General features: G+C 41.0%; 1 protein-coding gene across 1 annotated transcript; it reads left to right on the top strand.

The window, feature by feature from the left end:
* Positions 1-1,192: 1,192 nt before the first annotated feature.
* Positions 1,193-18,974, top strand: LOC126619318 (uncharacterized). Its single transcript, XM_050287654.1, has 7 exons — positions 1,193-1,451; positions 2,602-2,711; positions 3,461-3,610; positions 3,717-3,949; positions 13,039-13,149; positions 13,590-13,634; positions 18,686-18,974. The coding sequence occupies exons 1-7, from the start codon at positions 1,313-1,315 to the stop codon at positions 18,843-18,845; spliced, it is 948 nt and encodes a 315-aa protein (XP_050143611.1). The 5' UTR covers positions 1,193-1,312; the 3' UTR covers positions 18,846-18,974.
* The last annotated feature ends 1,953 nt before the right edge of the window (positions 18,975-20,927 follow it).

The raw sequence follows: 20,927 nt of genomic DNA, 5'->3' as shown, positions 1-20,927 counted from the left end.
TAACTTATTTGTAGAGATTTTATGTAAAATTTTGATTCAATTCTCTCGAAATCTCATGGGAAGAGGTAAGATTTGTGGATACCTAAAATACACTACAAAATCTCTTAAATTCTCTCTAATTCCTCAACTTTTCCAAATTCTTTAAATTCTAATTCTAATTGAATACACCTGGAATGTTATAAACTTCTTTAAAATTATAATTGAATAGATCCGGATTTTCAAGGATTTTAAGGATTTTAATAAACTATTTAAAAATCCTGATTGAATACACATTTAATTTCAGAGAACCACTTATAATCCTGATTGAATACTCCTAGATTCATTAAAAAAATTAAAATCCTTCAAAATTTCAATCAAATACACCTTTCTAAGTTAGACAAGAGAAATATTTGGAATATTGATTTTGAGCCACTCAAACTCCCAGAGTTTACGAAACAAGGTGTTTCGTAAAGAGATTTTTTTTTTTTTTTTTTTATGCTCTAGAGGTACTACAAATATTTTAATTGTTAGATCTTTATTTAAAATTACAAACTTAAGATCTAACACCAAGTGGATTGTAGATTTGGCATAAAATGAAAGGAAAACTAATGAAAATGGCTTGAAAACTTTGAGTTTTAATGATAAGGACAAAATAAAGGGTAAAGTGAATAGTACGAGGATTGACTTTTTAGTGTAAAAATGTGGTTTTTCGTTAAAGTGAACAGTACCGGGAGCTTTTCGTTAAAGTTCCCAATGAATGGGCGGATCCGTGGCGCCATTTTTTTACATAACATTTGTTACACACGTTTTTGTGGGACCACTTCGTAATATAATTTAACGATTCGAACCATTTATCATTTAGAATATCATTCATAGATCATCCTCACAAAAAATATACAAATTCAAAACTATTAAAACATTCATTTGTAGTGAAGAAAATAGACGAATACGGTTCTACAAAGAAATCTTGAACTCTTAATCCAACGATCATATGATTTTTGATAGAACATAAGTAAAGGAAATTGGCCAAAATGATATATTGACGCTAAATCTTAATTAATATAGTGATCAATTTTTTAATCTGTCATCAATATTTGATCGTTATGTTGTGAATCTTTTATTGTTATGTCGTCGGTATTGTACAATATATTATCGATATTTAATTTTAATTAGTCCAGCATGTGAGATTCATTTCGAAGAAAATATACGAAAAAAAAAAACAGAAAGGGAATTCATATGCCAAATGGCCACACTCCACTCTTCTCTAATGGTAAAAACCGCTTGACAGAACAAGCAGTGGCACTTTCAGGAAGTCTGTCTTCTCTGTGTGTCGATGGAGGATCCTCGAGAAAAAGAAGACAAGGAATTCATAACCGAAGCTGCAGAGTTAGATGAAGCATTGAGAGTGTTGAACTCCTCTCTCTCTCAAATCAAATGGCGTCTCAAATACTCTCGACGTCGACTTGACACAGGTCTCTCTCTCTCTCTCTCTCTCTCTCTCTCTCTCTCTCTCTCTCTCTCTCTCTCTATCTCTCTCTCAATTGTAGCAGTTTATGTTGTTCTGCTTTCCCGAATGAACACTCCATTTTGGCTTCTGGGTTTTCAATATTATGTTGTGTTTCAATTCACAAGCTCAATTTTGCATATGGGTTTTGGTAAATTTGGTCTCCTTCAAACGTTGGAGTAGATAATTCTTCATTGGTGCCTGTATAAGCTCTCAGCTGAATATGTTTGTCGATAATATTTATCTTTAAAAGTTGAGATGCTGCTCTTGTGGCTCCTTTGGTTTCAATTTTGCAACTCCACCTTTTTGTGTTGTAATTTAGAGGGCCAGCAAATGATCTTTCTTGTATACTTGTCAGTGGGATTGGGTTGGGTTTCCTGAAAAATCTTTCCTTTTTTGTTTTTTTTTGCGTTTCATCCAGAGCAAAAATGGAGAAATCATGTGATTATGAAGATACATTTGATTGATTGTAACCCAAAAAACATACATTTGATTGATGATGATCTTTGTTATTTGAATAGAAAGCAAAGAAGGGAAAGAAACTTTCTTTGGTGATCACGAAATGAAAAGAGGCTGTAGAGGAAAGAGTACATATAATCTTGATTTAATATTCTTTTTCCCCGTAAAATGTACATGGAAATGGAAGTAAAACAATTGTGTTCATCCCTGCGCTTTTGTAGTATTTTGATTTATAACGATAACTATATGTCCACTTCTATGTGGTGATACTTTTGGTGATTAAAGGTCGTACCCAGTGCACAAGGCTTCCGCTTTACGCAGGGTCTGGGAGAGGTGAATGTCGGCTAGCCTTACCCCCATTTATGGAGAGGCTGCTCCCAAGTCTCGAACCCAAGACCTACTGCTCATGGGCGAAGGCACTTGCCATCGCACCAAGTGCGACCTCTGTGAATTCCTGAATTTACAAGATCCTTTAAAAATTGAAACAAGATCCTGAATTTACCGTGTACGGTAAATGAGAAGCCATCCAAGCCTTCAAGAATCTTTCTCCTTGCCACTATGAATTCCTCTGGCGTACTAGGAATATATCTGTAAACATTTCAACCCAAGTTTGTATATTTTACTGTTATGTTTAACGACTTGTGGTTTTGTGGAGGCAGATATTCTAGCTTTGTGCACTGGAATGAGGCCAGTGATACTGGTAGACTATGGTGGAAAGATGCCTGAACTGCAAGAGAGACTCTGCGCTATTTTGAAACTTTGTCAAAAGGTTTGTCATTAAAACTTTATTAAACTAGTTGACTGGTTTTAAATTAGTTTTGCTGCTGATTCTGTCACAGTTCATACTGACATTTTATCCAAGTTTTCTAAATCATTCTAATAATACCATTTACCAATAGGTTTAACTTATAGCTATAGTCAAATGTCTATATTAAGTTATTAACAATTAGTCAAGACAATTAGCTGAATCCGGTGAAACCATTTCATAGAAGTTCAATTAGGAATCATGGTGGTGCGCGCACACACACATGTAAACGTGACACGCACATCGATGGTATAACCCGCGAGACGTGGTGCTTTCTCTCTCTCTCTCCCCCCCCCCCCAACATTGAATAAGTTTTTGTTTAGGGTTTAAGGATTCGGAATCTAATGTTTAAAATTCATAAGTCAAATGTTTGTTCTTTGGTAAGAAAGATTGCAATTCATTTTATATAATATTACCTGCATTTGCTTATTCGTACTTCTGTAAACACATGTACTGATATGTGTTGGTATCTCTTTAGTTGGTTTTTTGGCAAAGATGATCCGGGTTTTATGATTTAATCATTTCTTATCTCTCTCAGCTCTCTTTCCCATTACATTTCCACTAGGATGCGGGCCAAGCATTAGCTGATAATCTCCATTACATGATCTATTGACGTTGCATATCATGTCATGTTATTATTCTGTCCTTTTTCCTTTTACTTTTAGAGTTATTGGTTTTCTGAAAATCAAATAACCTTTAAGACTTTTGTGCAGGAGTCACCCATTTTTGAGCATTTGAGAGTAATGGTTATAGAAGAAATGATATATTTGATACACGTTAGAGGGCTTGCTGATCATGTTAGGTCAAGCTTGAACTCAGAACAAGAGTTGCTCTTTGTGGATGTTGAACGAGATCCTCCAAAGGTTACTCTCTGCTATATTCTTTTCCGCCCCCTGTAATCTTTACCTTGAACTTGAACATTTTTCTTTCTCCCATTTGGTGATTGCCTTTCTTTCATTTGTGTTGCAGATGATAACAGAAGCAGAAAAAAACCCATTGGGGATGCAGCTTATATCTATTCAGAAGTTGTTCTCTCTGGTATTTCCTGTTGGTGGAAGGAAAGATGAGGCTTTGCCATCTCACAGTATAACAGCTGATGCTGAACCGCCCATAAATGAACTCATCCCTTCTCAGTCATCTGAATTTATCGATCTGAGTAGCTGCATGCAAAATACTGAGGTCTTACTGCCAATGCTAAATGGGTAACTGTCTAAGCTCACGTTTGGATACACCTTTACTACCCTTGGGATGTAGCATTTCCCTGCTTCAGGTTTCTGTGATGCTGAATATGTTTGTGAACAATTTCAGCACCACTTGGATATGTAAAGTAGCCTCAATTACTCAGATGGACTTATAACTGGTATGGTCAGATAATTGGTTAGGAGTTAGGTGGTCCCTTTTTACAGGCACATTACTAAGTTGGCTTGGATAACCAACAACAACAACAACAACAACAAAGCCTTTTCCCACTAAGTGGGGTCGGCTATGTGAATCCTAGAACGCCATTGCGCTCGGTTTTGTATCATGTCCTCCGTTAGATCCAAGTACTCTAAGTCTTTTCTTAGGGTCTCTTCCAAAGTTTTCCTAGGTCTTCCTCTACCCCTTCGGCCCTGAACCTCTGTCCCGTAGTCACATCTTCGAACTGGAGCGTCAGTAGGCCTTCTTTGCACATGTCCAACCCACTCATTCCTAATCTTATCCTTTCTCGTGAGCCCACACCTCCAACGAAGCATCCTCATCTCCGCTACACCCATTTTGTGTACGTGTTGATGCTTCACCGCCCAACATTCTGTGCCATACAACATCGCCGCCCTTATTGCCGTCCTATAAAATTTTTCCTTGAGCTTCAGTGGCATACGACGGTCACACAACACGCCGGATGCACTCTTCCACTTCATCCATCCCGCTTGTATTCCATATATTCTGTCTTTGATCAGCTTAGGCGAAGACCTTTAGATTCCAACACTTCTCTCCAAAGGTTAAGCTTCGCATTTACCCCTTCCTGAGTTTCATCTATCAACCCTATATCGTTTGCGAAAAGCATACACCAAGGAATAACCGAATGACTAAAAGTTACAATGTCGGATGGTCCCCTACGCTTGCATAATATATTTAGAAATTGAAATCTGATTCCGTTTTCCCATTAATACAACAACAACAACAACAACAAAGCCTTTTCCCACTAAGTGGGGTCGGCTATATGAATCCTAGAACGCCATTGCGCTCATTTGTGTCATGTCCAAAGTTTTCTTAGGGTCTCTTCCAAAGTTTTCCTAGGTCTTCCTCTACTCCTTCGGCCCCGAACCTCTGTCCCGTAGTCACATTTTCGAACCGGAGCGTCAGTAGGCCTTCTTTGCACATGTCCAAACCACCGGAACCGATTTTCTCTTATATTTCCTTCAATTTTGGCTACTCCTACTTTACCTCGGATATCCTAATTCCCAATCTTATCCTTTCTCGTGTGCCCATACATCCCACGAAGCATCCTCATCTCCGCTACACCCATTTTGTGTACGTTGATGCTTCACCGCCCAACATTCTGTGCCATACAACATCGCTGGCCTTATTGCCGTCCTATAAAATTTTCCCTTGAGCTTCAGTGGCCTATGACGGTCACACAACACGCCGGATGCACTCTTACACTTCATTCATCTAGCTTGTATTCTATGGTTGAGATCTCCATCTAATTCTCCGTTCTCTTGCAAGATAGATCCTAGGTAGCGAAAACGGTCACTTTTTGTGATCTTCGCTAGATTGCTCCGGTTATTAGTGTGGATAAGTATATAAATGGATAGAGATAGGAAAGCAAACACAAGATGTACGTGGTTCACCCAGATTGGCTACGTCCACGGAATAGAGGAGTTCTCATTAATTGTGAAGGGTTTATACAAGTACATAGGTTCAAGCTCTCCTTTAGTGGGTACAAGTGAATGATTTAGTACAAATGACATTAGGAAATATTGTGGGAGAATGATCTCGTAGCCACGAAACTTCTAAGTACCGGAGTGTGGTATCGTCTTGACTTGCCTTATCTGTCTCATAGGTAGATGTGGCATCTTCTCTGGAGGTACTCTTCCTCCATCCAGGGGTGGTATCTGTAACTGGTGGAGATGCACAAGGTAATGTATCAATTTCACTTGAAGCTTACTTGTAGTTTCATGCTTGGTCAAGCGAGATACAAACCATGTAGTAGGAGTCCCCCAAGTCGCCGAGCTGGGGGATCTGCTGAAAGAGGTGACAGACAAGGTAAGCAATCAGAGCTCCGGCTGATTGTTCACATTCTCCCTATCTTGCAGGCAGCATGAAGGATAAAGAGAAGAAAAATGAGGAGAGATGATATGGGATACTTTTGCTTTTGAAGAAGTAACTTTCCACAGGCTTATTCTTGAACTGGGCTGGAGGGTTATTTGGTTTCCTCCAGAGTATAAGGCCGACTGAAGAATTTGAGGGTCAAAACAAGCCCATCAAATCTAGAGTACGTTCGACCCTGCTGATATGGGATACTTTTGCTTTTGATAGAGCAGTGGATGTATCGGCACGTGTGCTGTTACGCTTGTCTCCACATGCTTCCTTGTATCCTTCTCACTTGCCCTATCTGTTCCTCAGGCAGATGCGGTATCTTCCCTGGAAGCATAAGATGTTGAAGATGAGTACTCGAGAGCAATGCCAGGTAAGTAATCAGTTAAGGGGTTCCAGGCAGTCAGTTCCTGGCTGGAAGCTTGATTCCAAGTGCTGACTGATTGCTCTCTTTCTCCTTGTCTTGCAGGTAAGAACAAGGCCAAAGGAAAAGACAGGGAAAAAACATGATATGGGATACTCTTGCTTTTAACCCTGATGATATGAGATAATCTTGCTCTAGTATAGCTTGTTTACAGAGGTATTATCGGGGGGAAAGAAAGCTGAATATTTCGAAAGGCTTTGTTGGGAGTGCCCTCTCAGATAAGAGAAAAGGTTGAGCATTTTTGCAGGTCTGCCTGTCCGTTAGGGATGGAAGTCGACATATATAGGAGTCTCCCTAATATCAAGTAATAATGCTATTCCTTTACCCTGCTTGGTTATAGCACGGTAGTCGGAGCTGCCAGCTTCACATGTTTTAACTCTGTCAGAGCACTTTGAAAAAGTGGTTTGTGGTATCTGGAAAGCTGATGTTGCGTGTGAAGATTACAGACCTGTCGGGGGTCTGGCTCTCGAGATTCGGAGAACGATGCCTCTTCGATTTTTGAGAAAGCAATCCTGCTGGGGGTCTGGCTCTCGAGATTCGGAGAGCGGTGTCTCTTCGATTTTTGAGAAAGTAATCATGTTGGGAGTCTGGCTCTCGAGATTCGGAGGGCCGTGCCTCTTCGATTTTGGAGCAAGCAATCTTGTTGGGAGTGTTTTCTCGAATGTGAGTAAAGGTTGGGCATGTTTGCTAGTCTACCTTGCCACGAAGCACAGAGGTTGACACACAGGGACTTTCCAATTATCCAGCAGTGGTACTGTTCCTTTACCCTCTCTTCGATTTTGAGAAAGTAATCATGTTGGGAGTCTGGCTCTCGAGATTCGGAGGGCGGTGCCTCTTCGATTTTGGAGCAAGCAATCTTGTTGGGAGTGTTTTCTCGAATGTGAGTAAAGGTTGGGCATGTTTGCTAGTCTACCTTGCCACGAAGCACAAAGGTTGACACACAGGGACTTTCCAATTATCCAGCAGTGGTACTGTTCCTTTACCCTCTCTTCGATTTTTGAGAAAGTAATCATGTTGGGAGTCTGGCTCTCGAGATTCAGAGGGCGGTGCCTCTTCGATTTTGGAGCAAGCAATTTTGTTAGGAGTGTTTTCTCGAATGTGAGTAAAGGTTGGGCATGTTTGCTAGTCTACCTTGCCACGAAGCACAGAGGTTGACACACCGGGACTTTCCAATTATCCAGCAGTGGTACTGTTCCTTTACCCTTGTGGGTAATAATATGGTAGCTAGACCTTTAAAATTTATGTGTCTAAACTTTGTTAGTGTTGTTTCTTTGCAATTCTTTTACCCTTCTTGGTCAGAGCGATGTAGTGGGAGCTGCAAGCTTCACGTGTCTCAACTTTGTCAGAGAACTTTGGCAAAGTTATCTGTGGTACCCATGAGCTACTGTTGCGTGTGGGAAGCGGGTGATTGAACAGTACGATTCATGTGCTTTCTACTTCGCCAGAAATCTTCGACAGAATGCACATAATTTCCGCAAAGCTGAGTGTGCGTGTGACAGGTGCTGACAAGGCTGGAAAAGTAGGTGCCTCTTCGATTTCTGAAATCGGCCCTCGTGGTCTATGAGCAGCCCAGCTTTTGAGAAAGCAAGCCTCTTCGATTTCTGAGATCGGCCTTTGTGGTCTTTGAGCAGCCCAGCTTTTGAGAAAGCAAACACCTCTTCGATTTCTGAGATCGACCCTCGTGGTCTCTGAGCAGCCCAGCTTTTGAGAAAGCAAACGCCTCTTCGATTTCTGAGCAGGCGCCTCTTCGATTTCTGAAGCTTCGTCGAGTGCAGATTTTTATAGGGGCTGACATTAAGTTCCAAAGCACACTTGAATATCCACCAGTAGAAGCTCCATTCTTGCACTTCTAAGATCTTGATTTGTCCGACCTCTTCTCTCTTCAACACCTTTGAAAATGTCTGGCCCCTCCGACCGTCGTTTTGACTTGAACCTTGTTGAAGAGGCAGCCCCGCCTTCTCCAGACAACATATGGCGCCCATCCTTCGTCTCCCCTACTGGTCCTCTTACCGTTGGGGATTCCGTGATGAAGAATGATATGACCGCTGCGGTAGTGGCCAGGAACCTTCTCACTCCCAAAGATAACAGACTACTTTCCAAACGGTCTGATGAGTTGTCTGTTAAGGATTCTCTGGCTCTCAGTGTTCAGTGTGCAGGTTCTGTGTCTAATATGGCCCAACGCCTATTTGCTCGAACCCGCCAAGTTGAATCATTGGCGGCTGAAGTGATGAGTCTCAAACAGGAGATTAGAGGGCTCAAGCATGAGAATAAACAGTTGCACCAGCTCGCACATGACTATGCTACAAACATGAAGAGGAAGCTTGACCAGATGAAGGAATCTGATGGTCAGGTTTTACTTGATCATCAGAGATTTGTGGGTTTGTTCCAAAGGCATTTATTGCCTTCGTCTTCTGGGGCTGTACCGCGTAATGAAGCTCCAAATGATCAATCTCTGATGCCTCCTCCTTCTAGGGTTTTGTCCAGTACTGAGGCTCCGAATGATCCCCCTCCGGTGCCTTCTCTTTCTGGGGCTCTACCGACTGCTGAGACTTCTCCTAAGCAACCTTTGTGAAGGCTCCCTCTTGTTTGTTTATTTTGACTCAAGTATATGTACATATTTGTAACTTATCGGGGATATCAATAAATAAGCTTTCCTTCATTTCAACGTATTGTGTTAAATACACCAAAGCCTTCTTCGCTAAGTTCTTTGAATTTTCTTTTGTTGAAGCTTGTATGTTGAAGCTTTGTGAGTGGAGCATATAGGTTGAGGTAGTGTTCCCTTAATTTCCCGAGTGAGGAAAACTTCTCGGTTGGAGACTTGGAAAATCCAAGTCACTGAGTGGGATCGGCTATATGAATCTTAGAACGCCATTGTGTTCTGTCCTGTGTCATGTCCTCCGTTAGATCCAAGTACTCTAAGTCTTTTCTTAGGGTCTCTTCCAAAGTTTTCCTAGGTCTTCCTCTACCCCTTCGGCCCTGAACCTCTGTCCCATAATCGCATCTTCTAATCGGAGCGTCAGTAGGCCTTCTTTGCACATGTCCAAACCACCGTAACCGATTTTCTCTCATCTTTCCTTCAATTTCGGCTACTCCTACTTTACCTCGAATATCCTCATTCCTAATCTTATCATTTCTCGTGTGCCCACACATCCAACGAAGCATCCTCATCTCCGCTACACCCATTTTGTGTACGTGTTGATGCTTCACCGCCCAACATTCTGTGCCATACAGCATCGCCGGCCTTATTGCCGTCCTATAAAATTTTCCCTTGAGCTTCAGTGGCATACGGCGGTCACACAACACGCCGGATGCACTCTTCCACTTCATCCATCCAGCTTGTATTCTATGGTTGAGATCTCCATCTAATTCTCCGTTCTTTTGCAAGATAGATCCTAGGTAACGAAAACGGTCGCTCTTTGGTATTTCTTGATATCCGATCCTCACCCCTAACTCGTTTTGGCCTCCATTTGCACTGAACTTGCACTCCATATATTCTGTCTTTGATCGGCTTAGGCGAAGACCTTTAGATTCCAACAGTTCTCTCCAAAGGTTAAGCTTTGCATTTACCCCTTCCTGAGTTTCATCTATCAACACTATATCGTCTGCGAAAAGCATACACCAAGGAATATCACCTTGAATATGTCCTGTTAACTCATCCATTACCAACGCAAAAAGGTAAGGACTTAAGGATGAGCCTTGATGTAATCTTACAGTTATGGGAAAGCTTTCGGTTTGTCCTTCATGAGTTCTTACGGCAGTCTTTGCTCCTTCATACATATCCTGTATAGCTTGGATATATGCTACTCGTACTCCTTTCTTCTCTAAAATCCTCCAAAGAATGTCTCTTGGGACCCTATCATACGCTTTTTCCAAATCTATAAAGACCATGTGTAAATCCTTTTTCCCATCTCTATATCTTTCCATCAATCTTCGTAAGAGATAGATTGCCTCCATGGTTGAGCGCCCTGGCATGAACCCGAATTGGTTGTCCGAAACCCGTGTCTCTTGCCTCAATCTATGCTCAATGACTCTCTCCCAGAGCTTCATTGTATGACTCATTAGCTTAATTCCCCTATAGTTCATGCAATTTTGTACATCGCCCTTATTCTTGTAGATAGGCACCAAAGTGCTCATTCGCCACTCATTCGGCATCTTCTTCGTTTTCAAAATCCTATTGAAAATGTCAGTGAGCCATGTTATACCTGTCTCTCCCAAAACTTTCCACACTTCGATTGGTATATCGTCTGGGCCTACTGCTTTTCTATGCTTCATCTTCTTCAAAGCTACACCCACTTCTTCCTTCCGGATTCTACGATAAAAAGAGTAGTTTCTACACTCTTCTGAGTTACTCAACTCCCCTAAAGAAGCACTCATTTCATGTCCTTCATTGAAAAGATTATGAAAATAACCTTTCCATCTGTCTTTAACCGCGTTCTCTGTAGCAAGAACCTTTCCATCCTCATCCTTGATGCACCTCACTTGGTTTAGGTCCTTTGTCTTCTTTTCCCTTGCTCTAGCTAGTTTATAGATATCCAACTCTCCTTCTTTGGTATCTAGTCGCTTATACATATCGTCATAAGCGGCTAACTTAGCTTCTCTCACAGCTTTCTTCGCCTCTTGCTTCGCTTTTCTATACCTTTCACCATTTTCATCGGTCCTATCCTTATATAAGGCTTTACAACATTCCTTCTTAGCCTTCACCTTTGCTTGTACCTCCTCATTCCACCACCAAGATTCCTTTTGGTGTGGGGCAAAGCCCTTGGACTCTCCTAATACCTCTTTTGCTACTTTTCGGATACAACTAGCCATAGAATCCCACATTTGGTTAGCTTCCCCCTCTCTATCCCACACACACTGGGTGATTACTTTCTCTTTGAAAATGGCTTGTTTTTCTTCTTTTAGATTCCACCATCTAGTCCTTGGGCACTTCCAAGTCTTGTTCTTTTTTCTCACTCTTTTGATATGTACATCCATCACCAACAAGCGATGTTGATTAGTCACGCTCTCTCCTGGTATAACTTTGCAATCCTTACAAGTTATACGATCCCCTTTCCTCATTAGAAGAAAATCTATTTGTGTTTTTGATGACCCACTCTTGTAGGTGATCACATGTTCTTCTCTCTTCTTAAAGAAGGTGTTGGCTAAGAAGAGATCATATGCCATTGCAAAATCCAAGATAGCTTCCCCATCCTCGTTTCTCTCCTCAAAACCATGTCCACCATGAAAACCTCCATAGTTGCCTGTCTCCCTGCCCACGTGTCCATTTAAATCTCCTCCTATAAATAACTTCTCCGTCTGAGCAATTCCTTGCACCAAGTCTCCAAGGTCTTCCCAAAATTTCTCCTTCGAACTCGTATCCAACCCTACTTGAGGTGCGTACGCACTAATCACATTGATAAGTTCTTGTCCTATTACAATCTTGATTGCCATGATTCTATCTCCTACCCTCTTGACATCTACAACATCTTGTGTCAAGGTCTTGTCCACGATGATGCCAACACCGTTTCTCGTTCTATTTGTGCCCGAATACCATAGTTTAAACCCTGAGTTTTCTAGATCCTTTGCCTTACGACCAACCCACTTAGTTTCTTGTAGGCACATAATATTTATCCTTCTCCTCACCATAACTTCTATTACTTCCATAGATTTCCCGTCAAGGTTCCTATATTCCACGTTCCTAAACGCATTTTGCTCTCTTGAACTCTACCCTTCTGTCCTAGCTTCTTCACCCTTCCCCGTCTAATAGGATCAAAGTACTTCTTTTGTGTGTCCCGTGTAAAGTTGATAGGAGCATATGCTCCCAAACAACTTTGAGTGGAGTCGTTCGAAAAGAAGTTTCTATAGCCCCTTTGCTCATTTAACACTGTATCCGGGTGCCGATGGAGATACAGCGACCCTTGCTCACTTATCACTGTGCTCAGGCCACACAGCGCGCCACTTACGGGTGACGCCCTAGCTTTAGCACGATTTCGTTCTGGATTCATTTTCATAAGGATTCGACGTGATCATGGAGTGCCGGCTGTCGACTACCTGACGCCCTCCCCCTCCTCCTTTTTCCGGGCTTGGGACCGGCAATGTAAGATAAACTTACACGGCGGAGTTTCCGTTTTCCCATTAATGGGAAAAAAAAATCTTATTTTATTTGGTCTTGAACTTCCAGTCTACAACCTGGCTACAAAGCATTTGGAGTACATGAAGTGGAAACTCACTAGACAAATCGATAACTTGTAGTTTGACTGATGCCAGTAATTAGGCTGGAAATAAAACATAAAGTGGGACTGGAAGGGGGAAATAAATAAAGAGTTGTTTTGCCACTGCCTGTTTTGTCCGTCAACTCCTAAACATTTGAGTCGTAAGTCTAATAGTTTGCTAGAAAGTCACTCAAATTGGAAGCTGAATTGATATTCTGAGTAATTCTTATACTATTTCAGAAAGTTTTAAGGAATGAACTTGTTAGAAGTTGCATGTAAATCCCATTCGAAAATTAATAGTTTTAAATGTCTTCTTGTATTAGATGTTGGGATTAGAATCTTAGTGTCATACACTAAAAATTTGTGTTCAATACTTCAGATGGCTTCTTGGGTATCCAGTTGTGTACTTGTTCAGAGAGGAGCATAATGTTGCTGCTGTTTGTAATCTTTCTTCCAAGTGTCTTCATATCTATAAAATATCAATATGCAGGTTAGTTTTTCTGGTCTTGTTTTATGAGGCGTTCAGTAGTTATATCAGAATTTGAATTATTAGATTTATATTTTACCACGATATTCGATGTCCCACTTGGGTCACACATACATATTTTCATTCTCTAAAGTACTAACATGGCATCGTACCCGTATAGTGTCTTGGATTTGCAAGAAGTCCAGTAACCAATAAAAGTAAAAATGTGTTCGTATGTTTTACATTTGGTTTTTGTGGCTTGTTTTAGATAAATTCTTAAAAAGTGCTGAGAATACTAGTCTCTTGTTGTGCTCTAAGTTAAATAACAAAAACTACAGAAAACTTCTCATATTTGAGCAATTTAATTGCATACTTAACAGTACTAGCCAAAAGGTCAGTCTTCAAAATACATTGCTCATGGACGCAATGTAGCTTGTTGAGATAAAAGTTTGTAATTCTTGCAGGAATGGATCCCCCAATGAATTATATCAACTAGACGAACTCTTGAGGTAACTCTCCGTGAATTTTTAATTTTATTTTTTATTAGTGTTATAATTGATGGATATCTTCTGTAAGTTGAAAAGAATACTTGATGAGGCAACACAAAGAAATTATTATTTTTTTAAGTGCAAGTTCTTTTGACTGTTATGGGAAGAGCACATCGGTACTGGAGATGATATTGATGTTATGCGTAACGAGGATGAATTTTGTGATATTTTGAACCCCACCCTATATTTTTAGCCTTCTTTCAGAACTGTTGGGAAGTCCCAAAGTTAATTGAGTTAAGGCTTTTGAGAAGTTATTTAGTAAGGGCATAGTTGAAGGTTCATTTATAAGTCCTTGGAGATGCACTTAACAGAGAATAGATATTGTCTACAACAACAACAACAACAAAGCCTTTTCCCACTAAGTGGGGTCGGCTATATGAATCCTAGAACGCCATTGCGCTCGGTTTTGTGTCATGTCCTCCGTTAGATCCAAGTACTCAAGTCTTTTCTTAGGGTCTCTTCCAAAGTTTTCCTAGGTCTTCCTCTACCCCTTCGGCCCTGAACTTCTGTCCCGTAGTCACATTTTCGAACCGGAGCGTCAGTAGGCCTTCTTTGCACATGTCCAAACCACCGAAACCGATTTTCTCTCATATTTCCTTCAATTTTGGCTACTCCTACTTTACCTCGGATATCCTCATTCCCAATCTTATCCTTTCTCGTGTGCCCATACATCCCACGAAGCATCCTCATCACCGCTACACCCATTTTGTGTACGTGTTGATGCTTCACCGCCCAACATTCTGTGCCATACAACATCGCTGGCCTTATTGCCGTCCTATAAAATTTTCCCTTGAGCTTCAGTGGCCTACGACGGTCACACAACACGCCGGATACACTCTTACACTTCATCCATCCAGCTTGTATTCTATGGTTGAGATCTCCATCTAATTCTCCGTTCTCTTGCAAGATAGATCCTAGGTAGCGAAAACGGTCACTTTTTGTGATCTTCGCTAGATTGCTCCGGTCATTAGTGTGGATAAATATATAAATGGATAGAGATAGGAAAGCAAACACAAGATGTACGTGGTTCACCCAGATTGGCTACGTCCACGGAGTAGAGGAGTTCTCATTAATTGTGAAAGGTTTACACAAGTACATAGGTTCAAGCTCTCCTTTAGGGAGTACAAGTGAATGATTTAGTACAAATGACATTAGAAAATATTGTGGGAGAATGATCTCGTAACCACGAAACTTCTAAGTACCGGAGTGTGGTATTGTCTTGACTTTCCTTATCTGTCTCATAGGTAGATGTGGAATCTTCTCTGGAAGTACTCTTCCTCCATCCAGGGGTGGTATCTGTAACTGGTGGAGATGCACAAGGTAATGTATCAATGTCACTTGAAGCTTACTTGTAGTTTCAGGCTTGGTCAAGCGCGATACAAACCATGTAGTAGGAGTCCCCCAAGTCGCCGAGCTAGGGGATCTGCTGAAAGGGTAACAGACAAGGTAAGCAATCAGAGCTCCGGCTGATTGTTCACATTCTCCCTATCTTGCAGGCAGCATGAAGGATAAAGAGAAGAAAAATGAGAAGAGATGATATGGGATACTTTTGCTTTTGAAGAAGTAACTTTCCACAGGCTTATTCTTGAACTGGGCTGGAGGGTTTTCTGGTTTCCTCCAGAGTATAAGGCCGACTGAAGAATTTGAGGGTCAAAACAAGTCCATCAAATCTAGAGTACGTTCGACCCTGCTGATATGGGATACTTTTGCTTTTGACAGAGTAGGGGATGTATCGGCACGTGTGCTGTTACGCTTGTCTCCACATGCTTCCTTGTATCCTTCTCACTTGCCCTATCTGTTCCTCAGGCAGATGCGGTATCTTCCCTGGAAGCATAAGATGTTGAAGATGAGTACTCGAGAGCAATGCCAGGTAAGTAATCAGGTAAGGGGTTCCAGGCAGTCAGTTCCTGGCTGGAAGCTTGATTCCAAGTGCTGACTGATTGCTCTCTTTCTCCTTGTCTTGCAGGTAAGAACAAGGCCAAAGGAAAAGACAGGGAAAAAGCATGATATGGGATACTCTTGCTTTTAACCCTGATGATATGAGATATTCTTGCTCTAGTATAGCTTGTTTACAGAGGTATTATCGGGGAGAAAGAAAGCTGAATATTTCGAAAGGCTTTGTTGGGAGTGCCCTCTCAGATAAGAGGAAGGGTTGAGCATTTTTGCAGGTCTGCCTGTCCGTTGGGGATGGAGGTCGACATATATAAGAGTCTCCCTAACATCAAGTAATAATGCTATTCCTTTACCCTGCTTGGTCATAGCACGGTAGTGGGAGCTGCCAGCTTCACAAGTTTTAACTCTGTCAGAGCACTTTGAAAAAGTGGCCTGTGGTATCTGGAAAGCTGATGTTGCGTGTGAAGATTACAGACAAGCTTTATCCAAGGAGATCCGGCTCTTGAAGTTGGGAAAGTGGTGCCTCTTCGGTTTTCGAACAAGCAATCCTGTCGGGGATCTGGCTCTCGAGATTCGGAGAACGGTGCCTCTTCGATTTTTGAGAAAGCAATCCTGCTGGGGGTCTGGCTCTCGAGATTCGGAGAGCGGTGTCTTCGATTTTTTAAAAAGTAATCATGTTGGGAGTCTGGCTCTCGAGATTCGGAGGGCGGTGCCTCTTCGATTTTGGAGCAAGCAATCTTGTTGGGAGTGTTTTCTCGAATGTGAGTAAAGGTTGGGCATGTTTGCTAGTCTACCTTGCCACGAAGCACAGAGGTTGACACACAGGGACTTTCCAATTATCCAGCAGTGGTACTGTTCCTTTACCCTCTTCGATTTTTGAGAAAGTAATCATGTTAGGAGTCTGGCTCTCGAGATTCGGAGGGCGGTGCCTCTTCGATTTTAGAGCAAGCAATCTTGTTGGGGGTGTTTTCTCGAATGTGAGTAAAGGTTGGGCATGTTTGCTAGTCTACCTTGCCACTAAGCGCAGAGGTTGACACACAGGGACTTTCAAATTATCCAGCAGTGGTACTGTTCCTTTACCCTCTCTTCGATTTTTGAGAAAGTAATCATGTTGGGAGTCTGGCTCTCGAGATTCGGAGGGCGATGCCTCTTCGATTTTGGGGCAAGCAATCTTGTTGGGAGTGTTTTCTCGAATGTGAGTAAAGGTTGGGCATGTTTGCTAGTCTACCTTGCCACGAAGCACAGAGGTTGACACACCGGGACTTTCCAATTATCCAGCAGTGGTACTGTTCCTTTACCCTTGTGGGTAATAATATGGTAGCTAGGCCTTCAAAATTTATGTGTCTAAACTTTGTTAGTGTTGTTTCTTTGCTATTCTTTTACCCTTCTTGGTCAGAGCGATGTAGTGAGAGTTGCAAGCTTCACGTGTCTCAACTTTGTCAGAGAACTTTGACAAAGTTAGATGTGGTACCCATGAGCTACTGTTGCGTGTGGGAAGTGGGTGATTGAACAGTACGATTCATGTGCTTTCTACTTTGCTAGAAATCTTCGACAGAATGCCCATAATTTCCGCAAAGCTGAGTGTGCGTGTGACAGGTGCTGACAAGGCTGGAAAAGTAGTCTCAACTTTGTCAGAGAACTTTGGCAAAGTTATATGTGGTACCCATGAGCTACTGTTGCGTGTGGGAAGTGGGTGATTGAACAGTACGATTCATGTGCTTTCTACTTCGCCAGAAATCTTCGACGGAATGTCCATAATTTCCGCAAAGCTGAGTGTGCGTGTGACAGGTGCTGACAAGGCTGGAAAAGTAGGTGCCTCTTCGATTTCTGAGATCGGCCCTCGTGGTCTCTGAGCAGCCCAGCTTTTGAGAAAGCAAACCTCTTCGATTTCTGAGATCGGCCCTCGTGGTCTCTGAGCAGCCCAGCTTTTGAGAAAGCAAACCTCTTCGATTTCTGAGATCGGCCTTCGTGGTCTTTGAGCAGCCCAGCTTTTGAGAAAGCAAACGCCTCTTCGATTTCTGAGATTGACCCTCGTAGTCTCTGAGCAGCCCAGCTTTTGAGAAAGCAAACGCCTCTTCGATTTCTGAGTAGGCGCTTCTTCGATTTCTGAAGCTTCGTCGAGTGCAGATTTTTATAGAGGCTGACATTAAGTTCCAAAGCACACTTGAATATCCACCAGTAGAAGCTCCATTCTTGCACTTCTAAGATCTTGATTTGTCCGACCTCTTCTCTCTTCTACACCTTTGAAAATGTCTGGCCCCTCCGACCGTCGTTTTGACTTGAATCTTGTTGAAGAGGCAGCCCCGCCTTCTCCAGACAACATATGGCGCCCATCTTTCGTCTCCCCTACTGGTCCTCTTACCGTTGGGGATTCCGTGATGAAGAATGATATGACCGCTGCGGTAGTGGCCAGGAACCTTCTCACTCCCAAAGATAACAGACTACTTTCCAAACGGTCTGATGAGTTGGCTGTTAAGGATTCTCTGGCTCTTAGTGTTCAGTGTGCAGGTTCTGTGTCTAATATGACCCAACGCCTATTTGCTCGAACCCGCCAAGTTGAATCATTGGCGGCTGAAGTGATGAGTCTCAAACAAGAGATTAGAGGGCTCAAGCATGAGAATAAACAGTTGCACCGGCTCGCACATGACTATGCTACAAACATGAAGAGGAAGCTTGACCAGATGAAGGAATCTGATGGTCAGGTTTTACTTGATCATCAGAGATTTGTGGGTTTGTTCCAAAGGCATTTATTGCCTTCGTCTTCTGGGGCTGTACCGCGTAATGAAGCTCCAAATGATCAACCTCTGATGCCTCCTCCTTCTAGGGTTCTGTCCAGTACTGAGGCTCCGAATGATCCCCCTCCGGTGCCTTCTCTTTCTGGGGCTCTACCGACTGCCGAGACTTCTCCTAAGCAACCTTTGTGAAGGCTCCCTCTTGTTTGTTTATTTTGACTCAAGTATATGTATATATTTGTAACTTATCGGGGATATCAATAAATAAGTTTTCCTTCATTTCAACGTATTGTGTTAAATCACCAAAGCTTTCTTCGCTAAGTTCACAGAGACACGCTTTAGTATCCGTTATCACTGAGATTTGATTTTTGTTGATTGGTTGAATAGTTTCTCGGTGCCCTACGATCTTAGCATGAGAGGGGGCAAGGAAAAATGGGCAGAGGCATTTTTGGCTCATATGCAGGGGAGATGGGAAAGGTGCAAGCGTGCTTGGAGGCCTTTGCAGATGGAGGTTAGCGAACTAAAACCGCAAACTATTGCGTTCTAAAATAACCTGTTTTACTACTTTCTCTCACCATGCTCAAACATCGTCCAAGAATCCTTGTTATGAGCGATACTAAAGATACTTGTAAAGGAGTTTAAGTAAGAATATATTTTGTCACAAGGAATTTACATATATTTTGTCTTGCATTTACAGTTTATTGCTCTTTTATATGTAGCAAAAATGTTCTCTTGGTCATCCCGTGACGGAGGAATGTTTGTGACTCGCCCTTGAATTTGATATCAGGGATAGAGAATAAATGAATGTTCTTTTAATGTTTTAATCTCAACCCTTGATATTAAATTAAAGGGTGAGCGAGCATGAATCTTTGGTCACTTGGCGACCAAGAGAACAAGATTCTATATGCAGGCTTTTATATTTGGCCACATGATGCGGTTGTTGATGGTTGGTCTTCTTTTTTAAATTCTTTAAATTAAGGAGTCTTATTTTATTGTCACATCATTTGATTTACAAAATGTGGTTTAAATCATGTAGTCTCATTTTATTGCTTTTATCTTTAGGAAAACTAATGAAAAAGGCAACAACTTTGAGTTTTAACGAAAATGACAAAATAAATGGTAAAGTGAATAGTACCAGGATTGACCTTTTAGTGTAAAAATATGGTTTTTCGTTAAAGTGAACAGTACCAAAAACTTTTCATTAAAGTTCCCTTTATCTTTTTAAACCACATCATGTGGTTTAATAATTTATTTTGTTGTTGTGAAGTTCAAACTTAGTAGTTTTTTGACTTTCTTTGTCAAACCTGTAATCATTTATCACACATGTTCTTTAGATCAATTTTCATTAGAGATTAGACTTTAGAATGCTTGGTATTAAAGTCTGGGTCATTGAAGATTAAAGTGCAAATGGTTTTGCTTCATCTCAAGCCAGGTTTTTTCATGAATTGCATTTCACGTTTAAAATATCCTATGCGTTATGGCTAGTGAAATCATCCATTTCTGCATGTGAGTTGTCACACAATTTAAGAAAGTCTATATAAGTTGACCTGACACTTTCTTTTTCCAAAAACGAGTTTTTCACCATTGATATGTTCAGATTGCTTTGGCATTTGACAAGGGTCTTGGGGTGTACTTGTTGGATAAAGGAAAGGATCTTTGATTTATTTAGAGTTGGACAGAGCACTTGGCTCTTTGGTTAGAAACATTTTATTTTGTCTTAATTTTTTTTTTATGTTGGAGGAAAAAGAATTACCATAGATAATCAAACTCACCAAGCTTGACTTGATGTACATTCATTAATTTACAATTTGGCATAAAAATTTGAAGATAACCTATAAAAGTTTTTATTTATTTTTTATGGTTCTTCATGAGCGTATCTCTCTAATTAAGGAAATCACCAAAAGAAAATTCATGCTTAATCACTAATTAGCAATGACTAAAATATTCACAAAATTGTCGATATTTTCGTCAAAATATCCGAAAAGTCAATGATCGATATGGAAAATGAGGGTGGAAATGTAAACTTCACCATATATCGGCGAGAGATAGAAAAATCAATGAATGTCAATAATATTTACCGATTCACTACAAACAAAAAAAATTGTTAGAACTTATTGTAGATATTGAACCTTTGAATTTTTTTTGTAAAATATTAGGCATATCAACTCAATTGTATAATGACACGTGATGTACTATCTATTTCCGACATACTATAAATCTCTCCACAAGTAGTTGGCTAGTTTGCCTATACGACACGAGTTGTTTTATATATGGACAAAACCAAGTTATCATATGGCATGATTTCCAACGGTCCACATTTTACATGTTGGGGCCGAAATTGTTGTTTTGCTGTTTTGCACTTCCACCTGGCGTATTTTTCACTCTTATTTAATATAATATATATCATAAATAAATATAAAGTGGTTGAAAAAAACGTAACATGTGAGTGCCAATAATGGAAAAGGTTCCTCGCCAGATTTTTTTTCTGAGAATCCGGTAGATCTTGGAATTATGACCGTTCATCGTATATTATGTGATCAGTTTTCATTAGGTATAATTTATATTTAATTTTAAATTTTAAATAATTTCTGACATCTCAATATAGAACAAATGGTCATGATTACAGGAT

This window comes from Malus sylvestris, chromosome 4 (assembly GCF_916048215.2).
Source record: "Malus sylvestris chromosome 4, drMalSylv7.2, whole genome shotgun sequence".
In the NCBI taxonomy this organism is placed as follows: Eukaryota; Viridiplantae; Streptophyta; class Magnoliopsida; order Rosales; family Rosaceae; genus Malus; species Malus sylvestris.
The sequence above is the reverse complement of the archived record's forward strand: the minus strand, read 5'-3'. Positions and strand labels throughout refer to the sequence as shown.

Excerpts from the sequence above, each read along its gene's own strand:
- LOC126619318 (XM_050287654.1), top strand. The coding sequence starts at position 1,313 with ATGGAGGATCCTCGAGAAAAAGAAGACAAGGAATTCATAACCGAAGCT. Across the intron at positions 3,611-3,716 it reads TTGAACGAGATCCTCCAAAG|ATGATAACAGAAGCAGAAAA; the intron begins GTTACTCTCTGC and ends TTTGTGTTGCAG. Across the intron at positions 3,950-13,038 it reads TTACTGCCAATGCTAAATGG|ATGGCTTCTTGGGTATCCAG; the intron begins GTAACTGTCTAA and ends TCAATACTTCAG.